The sequence below is a fragment of the Pleurodeles waltl genome, chromosome 7 (genome assembly GCF_031143425.1).
Source record: "Pleurodeles waltl isolate 20211129_DDA chromosome 7, aPleWal1.hap1.20221129, whole genome shotgun sequence".
Taxonomy (NCBI): Eukaryota; Metazoa; Chordata; class Amphibia; order Caudata; family Salamandridae; genus Pleurodeles; species Pleurodeles waltl.
In genome coordinates, this window is record NC_090446.1 from 868903137 (window position 1) to 868914512 (window position 11376).

General features: G+C 44.6%; 1 protein-coding gene across 1 annotated transcript; it reads left to right on the forward strand.

The window, feature by feature from the left end:
• The first annotated feature begins 784 nt into the window (after positions 1-784).
• Positions 785-3380, forward strand: LOC138246975 (protocadherin gamma-A8-like). The gene has a single exon (XM_069201723.1). The coding sequence runs from the start codon at positions 942-944 to the stop codon at positions 3378-3380; it is 2439 nt and encodes an 812-aa protein (XP_069057824.1). The 5' UTR covers positions 785-941.
• Positions 3381-11376: the final 7996 nt, after the last annotated feature.

Genomic DNA, 11376 nt, shown 5'->3' on the forward strand with positions numbered 1-11376 from the left:
CATGGCCTTGCTCCGAGATTTGAGGGAAACGCTTTCAACGCTGTGACCTAGTCTGAAATCTAGCCCGTAAAACTCCCAGCTGCACCAGATTGCCAAAATGCTCAGAATGACAAGGTTTATCTTGGATTAAAAATCCTCGGATCGTGCATGCGCTGTACAAAATGCTCTTTAAGCACTGACAAACGTTGTTGTTATACAAAGCAAAACAAACAAGTATATAAATATAACCGTACGACTTGGAGAATCAGTACATCTAAACAGGACTTTGAATTGTTATCAAAGTTCGCGTCTATTCACGCTCATGAACACGTGGCCGTTGGAACAATGCCCATTCTCTGCCCATATAAAAGAAAAAAAAAATGCATTTTTACTGATAGCTAAATACGTTTTATCATTTAGATACCCCAGTTTTAAGCGGGTAGAAATGCATCTCCGTTTATATAATTAAGCACATAATTGGCAAATGTAGTACGAAAAATACATCAACGCTATGAAATACAAGTCACGCAAAAGCCTTTGCCGTTTTTTTGGTGACTGCACCGCGTGCAGCCCCATTTTATTGTCAACTACTTTATGGTTTTACGCGTTCTTTACCAAGGATAGGCTACAAGCGTTGTTACAGATGAGGCAGCCTTGAGAAGTGTTGGATGCTACACAAGAGTGTTGCTCTCGTTAAATACACTGGGTGTCGCTGTTCACCAGCAGTTTGAAAAGATTCAACGAGACATCTCTTCATCCACACCCATTCTTATGCTCAAACATAGATGCCGTGGGGTCAGACAAGCATATACAGCTTTAATATAAACGCTATTTTACATCTTTCTCACAATCTGCTCCTCAGTTGATGTACTTCAGAGATTCTCTGCAAAATCGAGCTTATCGGTGGAACAATTCGCGGTGCGCAGTACATCAAAGCAATACGTCGCAGCATCAACCCCGAGATGGAAGTGCCTGCGGCGCACATACAGTGCCATCTTAAACAGCTAGTTTTATTGTGTTTTTTATGGACGACCGTTGCTGTCCGAGGTCAGATTCGCTATTCCATCCCGGAAGAAATGGAGAAGGGGTCATTCGTGGGAAACCTAGCTCAGGACCTGGGGCTGAGTATAAAAGAACTGTCCCAGCGAGGGCTCCGAGTGGTCTCTCGAGGTAAGACCGCGTACTTTGCCTTCAGTCAGACAAATGGCTATTTGTACCTCAACGAGCAGGCAGACCGAGAGCAGATATGCGCGCAGATAAGCCCGTGCCTGTTAAAGGTCGAATTTATTTCACAGAACCCCGTGGCGCTTTACAAAGTTGAAGTGGAAATTCAGGACATAAATGACAACGCGCCCACCTTTCCTGACAGTGAATTGCTGCTGGAGATCAGTGAGATAAGTGCACCCGGAGCATATTGGTCGCTGTTGAAAGCCAGCGATCCAGACATCGGCGTAAATTCCATACAAAAGTATACTCTGCAGCAGAATGCGTATTTTAAACTAGGCGCTACAAATGAAGCTGGAGAAGAGGCAGAGCCGGAACTTGTGCTAGAAAAGGCCCTGGACCGTGAGCACATGGAAACTCACCATCTAGTTCTTACTGCTTCAGATGGCGGAAAACCAGCCAGGTCAGGTGCGCTACAAATCAAAGTAATCGTTTTAGATACTAACGACAATGCGCCGATATTCAGCCATTCCGTTTACAGAGTGAATGTCATGGAAGATGTGCCTGAAGGAACTCTGCTGACTACGGTTACTGCGTCAGATGCCGATGAGGGGTCTAATGCGGAGGTCGTCTACTCTTTTGGTAAGGTCCCAGCCAGTGTCATCTCTCTATTTGAGCTTGATTACAAAACCGGAGACCTTTATTTGAAAGAAAAATTGGATTTTGAGGAAACACCCTTTTTTGACCTAAAAGTCCAGGCACGAGACATTGGAGGTCTAGTTGCACAAAGCAAAATTATGATTGTGGTCACTGATATAAATGACAACCCACCAGTGATTTCCATCACCATGCTTTCCTCACCGGTGTCGGAAGACTCCGCCCCTGGCACTGTTGTTGCTGTTTTTCATGTGCTAGACAGAGACTCGGGCAATAACTGTCAAATAACATGCTCAATTCAAGATAATATCCCGTTTCAGCTGAAGCCATCGTTCGACAACTACTACAGTTTGGTGACAGATCAGTCCCTTGACAGAGAGCAAGCCTTCGAGTATACCATTGCTATTACAGCAGAGGACCACGGGAAACCTGTACTGTCCACTTCAACAAGTGTTGTGGTCCAAATTTCCGATATAAATGACAACACTCCCTTGTTTGCTCATCGATCATACACAGCTTATATCATGGAAAATAACCCGAGAGGGGCTTCCATTTTCTCTGCTAAGGCCGCAGATGCAGATTGGGGTCAGAATGGCAAAATTTCATACTCGTTAATTATCAGTTTCAAGCAAGCTGATCCCATGTCTTCATATGTCTCTATTAACTCTGATACCGGAGTAATTTATGCACTGCGCTCTTTTGATTACGAACAGCTCAGGGAGCTTCCTATACAAGTTAAAGCACAGGATGGTGGATCCCCTTCGCTTAGCAGTAATGCTACCGTCTTTCTTTGTGTTGTGGATCAGAACGACAATGCTCCCCAAATCCTGTACCCTTCACTTGCTATGGACGGGTCCACAGGAGTCGAGCTCGCTCCCCGTTCTTCTGTTCCAGATTTTCTGATCTCTAAAGTAGTGGCGGTAGATGCAGACTCTGGGCCCAATGCTTGGCTCTCCTACCACCTGCTGAGAGATACCAGCTCTGGTCTTTTCACTGTTGGACAGCACAATGGAGAAATTAGGTTAGCACGTGCCATTCTAGAGAAAGATGCCCTTAAGCAGACCTTTGTTATTTCTGCCAAGGACAATGGCACCCCATCTCTGTCTGCTACAGTCACTGTCACTGTATTTTTAGGAGAAACCATCCCTGAGATGATTCCAGACGATTCCATTCCTGAACCTTTTCGTGACAATGAATCCAGCACTACTCTGTATTTAGTGATTTCAATTGCCTTGGTTTCATGTTTGTTTTTAGCTTTCTTGATAGCATTGATGGTCCTCAAACTTCTCAAAGAGAATAACTCAAAACCACTAGCACCAGGAAACATACATTGCACTGATCTTCCTGCCTCACAGTTTGTGGGAATAGATGGAGTGCGGGCATTTCTGGAGGCCTACTCACATGACATGACATTGAAATCCTATTCTGAAAATTCAGATGTCAAGTTCCAGAATGCGTGTAGCACAAATAAATGCATTAATAATTTGACTCCGATGGACCGGGATCTACTAATGCTGCAAGATGGGAACGGCAGTGCAGATAATGCCACTAGTGAAGTAAGCCCCTTTAATATATTTTAATGATTCAATGGTGCATTCTTTGTTATTTTCTGTACTGGTGTATGAATGATGTGCTTCCCTGCTTAACAGCTATCCCATACATCAATAACTAACCAGATTAAGGTTGCTCATCAAGAAAAAAAATGTCACTGTCTCTGTGTTTCACTAAATCACTAGTCAGCAATAAACTATAGACATTTCATTGAAAGTTAAAATGAAGTATATTGCTTTTTTCTGTATTCATTTCATCCTGTGCTTGCTTTATTTTCATAATTGTTTTTTAACGATCAAAGTTACAGATGCTCTTCATTTGTTGACATCAACACAAGGGCACAGAATATCAATTATTTGTAGGTTTTCCCTAAGGGTGTGCATGTGTTAAAAAAAAAAAGAATCTTAGTAAAATAATTTCAAATATTGCACCCTTCACAAAGATTGGATTTCTAAAAGAATGTAGGGAAACATTAATTCATAAGTAGATTTTCTGCCTACTATTTACAGCAAAAGACAATTTTGTTGCTTTGATTACGAGTCTGTTTTAAATAAAGGCCCCAGCACAAACATCTGTTTGTCAAAAGATTACAGTTGCACATAGTCAGGGGTGTAGCTTGGTCAGTAAGATTGTGGGGTGGGGGTTTTGGGCTTCATATTTTCCAACAACTAGGCTGGCACATAATGGTAACATACATTATACGACAAGCAGGGCCCACGAGAGGGCCTTAAGGGGCAGTGGAAGGGAAGAGGATGCAGATTGGTAAGGGTTCTAAGTGAGGGAAAGCATATTATTTTGTAAAATAACCAACAGTTTTAAAAGTCTTTTTCAAACAATGAGAGGGAGAGAATGTGTGTGCACTTTTGCCTGGGTGTGTAAAAATTCCTGGTGAAATCCGACAGACATCGCATCATACCCAACTGAGAGCACAAATAGCCAACTATTTATCACAAAATACGTTTATTAGGGGAGAGTAGTTCCCCAAATACCCCCCTGAAGCTACGCTCCTGCACTTGGTGCAATGAAGTTCAGACCTTTAACACTTTTTCTCCTTTAAGTTGTGGCACGTTAAACCTGCCAAAAGTTTATGGGAGAAAATGGCTCATCTACATACTGGGGCATGCAAGCTTTGGGGCTGAAAGCATCAACATCTGCATTTTATGTTCTTTCTAATCTGTTCATTGCCCCTATTGATTTCCAGGCACTAGGGAATCAGATTTCACTTTGTATTCCAAAAGGAACTGAATCCTCGGAATCTGTATAAGTCTGGTATGTACTGAGGCATGTGAATTTTGGTACTTTCTTCACTGAAATCTACATGTTGTGCTCCCTTTTTTAGAGTCAAACTTGCAAATGGTGCTGTTTATTTCGCCTGGTGATACCTGAACTTTAGGGTTTCAGGTTTTACTGGGAACATCAATTGGCACCAAATCATCGGGGGTGCTAGAGAGTGAGTCCTGGGTGGGAGAGGTTTCATGCAAAAAATGAATAGATGTTGTGTTACAAATTTCTTGCTTGCAAGAAATTTAGTCAGGGAAAATGAGTGACCTTTTGAGCCTTAGATTATGAATTGCATTACTGGCAACTAGTGACTAGCTAGTTAAACCAAGGGTGGGTGCTGTACTAGTTTTTAAAATAAATGTATTTTAATAAAGATCGATTATTCCATTATATGTCTCAAATTACATTATGGATATAATTTAGTCAGCCAACACATGATTTGTTAAAATAGCTTCTTTATCTTATGCATTGCTGGAATCTAAATAAGATCCTAAGAGAAGGTTTACATTTAGTGGTTAATTGAGGTTACATAAAATCTTGATATAGGAAAATAAATTATTGCATTAATCCAACTCATAACATAAGACACACAATGTATCTTTTATTCCTGATTATTCTTCAGACTAGGATAAGGGTAACCTGGCCTGACGTGGTGCTGCAGTATACAGCTATGTAGCGGAAGGATGCAGATTCTCTAAGACCCTTAACGCTCTAAACCCTAAACATATTTGCCTGCTTTCAGTGTCTTAATAAGGTGAAAAACATTGTACTCTTTTTAAAGTAAAAAGTGTAATCATTTTGCAGACTTTTTTGGCAAAATGTTATCTATAGGCACACACCCCCAAGGCTCCTCCATGTGTTCAATTTCAGAACTCTATTGTTCTGTGATGTGATGATATGCTAAAGTTATTTCTGTGCATCACACAGTGACAGCTGAATTTGCCAACTTTGCAACCTTGGATTGAGTTGTTGATTTTACTTTTTTTTTAATCATTTCTTTTTTGTATGTTTCAGTTTCAAATTCACTAATTATAACATAAATAATCCGCCCGAAGAATATGTGATTGCCATATAACAGAAAGCCATATGCATCAAGTACAAACACAATACCATAAGTAATCAATTGCATAAGATAAAGCACAACCTAGTATCAAAGGAAGAGGAGCGCAGTGTACCTACTACCAATCAATAACTGTGACAGACTGGTGGGTGAACTGGCACAGGGGGTGAAAACGGTGGGCCTGTATGCATCCACAGTAGTCCCTTCCAAGTTCTGTGATGGACCAAGCCAGGCGAGGTTGTTAGGGGTGGCACTACTTCTGTGGTGCTTTGGAGGGCTGTGGAGGTCACTTCTGTGAAACAAAGAGGGACCATGACACTGGGTGGGAGGAGATTGCATCCTCAGTATAAGCCGTCCCCCACCAATGTTAAAGCAGTATCCTCCAAGGCTATGGGCAGGGGTTGGGGGTGCCGAAAGGGCTCTGATATGGCCTTGAATACTCCCATCTGATCATTGAGTTAGTGAATCAGACGATCTCAGTCCACTGCCCGGGCAAGCTCCACAAGCTATTTTGATAATGTTGGAAGGGAAGATTGCCTCCAATTTCAGAGGATGTCCACTTTGGCTGAAGAAAGGGCCGTTGCTAACCAGTGTTATTTATGTATGGATTGGGTTACACAGACTGTCATAAGGGAGAGCCAAATGTATAGAAGGGTGTATGGACAGACCCCAAATAGACAATGTTGACCGAACCGCGGACCAGTGTGGCTGGAGTGCTGGGCAGTGCCACAGGATATGTCCCCAGTGCCATACCTCCAGCATAAGCATGCAGTAAGAGGCCTGCCCTGTGCAGTTGTTGGGGCATCCAGTGCCATCCATGTAGCAATTCAAAAGAGTGGAATTTCAATTTGGCTTCTCACAAGAGTGTGTCATGCAGGTTCCACCATTCATCATCAGTATAGTGACTGGCCAGCAATGGCTGCCATTCACTCTTCACCTGTCCCCTTATAGGCAGGGGAAATTGATGATATTTAAGCAAATTGTTGAAGCTGCTGATCACCCGCCTGTGGGACCCCAAGATTTCCAGGTACTGTCTGAATGGAGAACGGGGGAGTTCAGATGCAGTACCCAGGTGTTTCTTGAGGCAGTGACGTAGTTGGACATTGGGTCAGTTATTTGGACGCGGGGGACCAAATTCCGACTGAAGTGCCGGGAACGGCTTAAAGCCTACCCCGTCCAAAAACTGGCCAACATTCCCTACTCCCGCACTCTGCAAGTGGCCCAGGATATGGAGTTGTCGCATTTGCACATCCCATGGTTATTCCAGAAAGAGGCAGTGGTATGGAGCCACAGGTTGGTTAATAGAAGATTGTAGGAGGCCTGTCACAATCATGGCCCCAATTATTGAATTGGCCAGCTTCAGTGTGCCTACGATTTCTCACTATAAAGCATCAAGGGACTTGCCACAGTTCAGTAGACTTGTTTCAATGGCAGCCCACATGGACGGGTCAGGAACTCAGGCTAGGCAACACATGAGCTGGAAGAGGTGGTGCACCACATATTATGAGGACATATGGGGTAGGCAGAGTCCACCAGACTCTGCATGACCATAAAGTTTGTCAAACTTCAGTTGAGCCACATCTCACCTCAGATAAAGGACTTGATGGTATCCTCAATTAGTGACAGCAATGTCTGGGGGCCAGAAGCGGAAGCATTCTGAAGTCACAACTACAACTGGGGGCAATGATCACTTTCATGGCCTCAACTCTGCTTCATAGGGAGAGCTGAAGCGGTGTCCAGCTGGTGAAATTAGTCCTAGTAAGCAAGGCTAGCAGTGTGTCATCTACTATGTGGGCTAAATCCGTGTTCGGCCAGATCCCAAGATACTTCATGCCCTTGAGCACGAATTTATAGTTGAAATCCTCAACACAGGCTCTGATGGTGAACCGGGATGTGACATCACCTGACTTTTGAACTGTTTGACCTTGTAACCTAAAATTTGGAGGAGGTATCCTGTAGCCGGGTTAGGGCCTGCAGAGAGTCCTCTGACCTAGTCACTGTCATTAAAATGTTGTCCATGTAAAAGAGGACTTTAACTGTGACACCACCCAGTTCCATGCTGTGAATCTGGGGTGAGGTTCTTCTGACTGAGGCCAAGGTTTCCTAAGACCAGCAAAAACAGCTGCAACGAGAGAGGGCACCCTTGGCTGTACCGCAGTTGTACGGGATACTACAAGACAAAATAACACACCGCAATTGAACCTAGCTTCAGTTTGTGATAGAGCCAATCCACTTTGGAGATAAATTACTACCCCAGTTAACTCTTCATGGCCTTATGAGTGAGGCAGCAGATCTTGAAAATAATGTGTTTTCTGACGAGCAGCCAGTGCAAAGATCTCAAATTTGGCCCCAATGGAGAATCTTCAGACAGATTGCAAACCAAGTGAACATTCTGCACTACGTGAAGTTTGACCAGTAAGGTGTTATTAGTAGCCAAGAATAAGGCATTGCCGTAATCTAGTTAGTTTATAACCAGGGACTGGACCACGTTTTTCCTTACAGCAGATGGTAACCAGGGAAAGATGTTTGCAGTAGTTGCATGGGGGTGAAGCAAGCACCACAGATTGCAGGCGCATTATTCTTCATGGACAATGGGCTGCATTATAGGCAGTCGTGTATCATTCCACAGCCCCATCTAAATGGCTTCTCTCTATCCGGGCTTTGTGGCACTTAATGGCTGTGCCCTTCATTAATAGCCCCTGTCATGAAGCCTTTCCTGCCACCCAGAGGATAAAGAACGCTTTCTGAGTGGTACTCCCAGACATGTGAGAGCAGCAAGCATTTATCCTTGGGTGTCATATAGTTGGCCATATTTATTGGCCAACCTCTCCCCAGGGGAGTGCGGCGAAGGGAGGGAATGGGGGGGGCATATGCTCCAGATGTATGGCAAGTTTGAACAGGCAATGATCCGAGATCCCTCCAGGTAGAATAGTCACTTAGAACGCATAGTGAGGTAGAAGGCCCCATGTGAGAAAACAATCAATACTGGAGAATGTGCCATGGACCCTTAAACAGCAGGTATAATATCTAGCTGTTGAATGGAAGAGGCAACCATACATCTGTGAAAGCATGGTCAATTCTAATGTCGGCAGTACAGCCAGATCTAGATTGCAGTCAATAATGATATTCCAGTCTGCCCCATTACCACCAGGACGGTCCCAAACTCTGTGAGAAGCCATGAGATGCATGTCCCGAAGCATGATTTACTCACTCTGGGTGCATAGACTGAGCCAACTATAAACGTGTTCCCTATGATTTTATTATTTGAGTTTGACAATGATGGCCTATCCTTCGGGTCTTTCCAAGTGTAGAGTAGAATATACAGGAAGATTTTGCTGATGAGGATGACAATGCCACACTTCTTTATGATATTAGCAGTGGGGGTGGCCCGCTACATCCACTGGGTCTCTTCTACAACTATGCACCACTCATCCCACCCAGCTCCTCTTCAGTTGGTCTGCCTCTGTAGGGGAGAGATGGGTTTCTTGAAGCAGTGTGTTACCTGTTTTTATATGTTTCAGGTTTTTGTTGCTTGATGTAGCTATTCAGTCCGTCATTCACATTGAGGGAAAACATTGTCACCGGGACCCGAGTTGGTAGCGGCGTAGTCATGGCCAGGCTGGAAGTATGCATTCAAGGGTAGGGAGAGTGGAACAGTGGGCATCACAGAGCATATGATGAATATGGATGCAAATCCTTGTCTGCAGTGCTGGGCGGAAGGAAGGATCTCTGAATCTGTACTGTTGCCTAAAAGGAGTAGGGGAAGATGGGGTAGGGTTCAAGCCTTTACCATAGTCTGTGAGCCAAACTCTAACCCTGAGTCCTCCAGAAGTGGGTGGTGTCTCAATGCATGAGAGAGCATCATTTTAGGATAAGGGGCAGGGACGGTATTCGCATGTGAAGCTCACTAGGGAAATGCGATCCACTGCCCCATGACCTCACTGCTATTTAGCCTTTTTGATGTCCCATTGCGGTTTCTAATTCTGTGGTACATTACCGATCAGTCATTTCTTTCTCGGGAATGATTACTTATATGTCCTGATGATGATACCAGCATTATGTGGAGGATAGGAACATCATCGACTTTGACACTCCGACCCTTTGCCATTTCTGCTATTGCAAATAAGCACTGTAGTGTTTTTCTCCGATAGTGGCAATTGCTTGATTATTGTCATATATATGCCTGAGTTTTATATTTACACTGCTTGGTTGTTGCTTGTCTTCTTCCCACTCTTTCCTATTTTTGTATCAATTCAAAATTAAAGTATAGTTTTCTCCATGTTGATCGTACTATGTATATGGGCATGATTGTGCTACAATGTTACCGTTTTCAAATGTGTTGATGAAGGACTGCTGTTCCTTGCTATTCATATGTATCCCTGGTTCCTTGTAATCCATGGATTTTCCTTGTTTTGTAAAATATATGATGGCGAAGATGGGCAAAGAGGGCCAGGCTTTTGTTTGTGCTCCGCGGCTGTTTAGTATGTGAAGTCCACCATTATGTGTATCTGTTTCCCTCCATGAGAAATGGACTTTCATGTTTCCTAGCCGCCTTTAGAATTGTTCACACCTGTGTATGTCTATGGAGGCATGCCAGGATCACTCTGGGCTGGGAAGAAGTGTGAGAGCTGAGGGAACAGAGTATGTGCAATTTAAAATTGCATCAGTTTTGGAAAGCTGATGGCCAGTAGCTTGGGCAGAATTGCCTGCAGAAAACCAACCTTGTTGCGTCCCTTCGTGTCCCTCCACCTCTCTCGTACTCGGAGGATGGTGAAGAAAAGCTGAATATACAGTGTAGCCCTGTGAAAATAGAACAAAGAGTCTGAGGGGCCCACCGTGCTGAGGTTTAAGTAACTGTATTTCCCATCCCACAAGAGCTCCTGGTAAAACAAGCAGTTTGCGTTTTACAGCTGCAGATGTCCTTTTTCACCATCTGACACCAGAAGCAAAGCTGCAGTGGATGCAAAAGCTGTGCTTGTGTCGGTAGGTTTATCAGGTCCTCCGAACCTAAAGCAAAATGCTCCCTGTGTTTTGGAGTGCACTTTCATAAACTATTGATGTAGTGTGTAACTATTGCTCCCTCCATTAGAACCCAAACCCAAGCAAAATATTATTTTTGAAGGAAGGAAGGAAGGTCACAAATGAATATGCAATATGATAGCGTAATATTTACAAAAGTCAAGAAGACTTTGGGGGTCATTCTAAGTCTGGCGGGCGGCGGAGGCCGCCCGCCAGACTTCCCCCACCAAAATACCGCTCCGCAGTCGAAAGACCGCTGAGGGTATTTTGGGATTTGCCCTGGGCTGGCGGGCGACCGCCAAAAGGCCGCCCGCCAGCCCAGGGCAAATCATCCTTCCCACGAGGACGCCGGCTCAGAATTGAGCCGGCGGAGTGGGAAGGTGCGACGGGTGCAGTAGCACCCGTCGCGTATTTCAGTGTCTGCATAGCAGACACTGAAATACAAAGTGGGGCCCTCTTACGGGGGCCCCTGCAGTGCCCATGCCATTGGCATGGGCACTGCAGGGGCCCCCAGGGGCCCCGCAGCACCCCCTACCGCCATCCTGTTCCTGGCGGGAGACCCGCCAGGAACAGGATGGCGGTAGGGGGTGTCAGAATCCCCATGGCGGCGGAGCGCGCCCCGCCGCTATGGAGGATTCACAAGGGCAGCGGAAAACCGGCGGGAG

What these genes read in the sequence shown, in the direction of transcription:
- LOC138246975 (XM_069201723.1), top strand. Translation starts at nt 942, where the DNA reads ATGGAAGTGCCTGCGGCGCACATACAGTGCCATCTTAAACAGCTAGTT.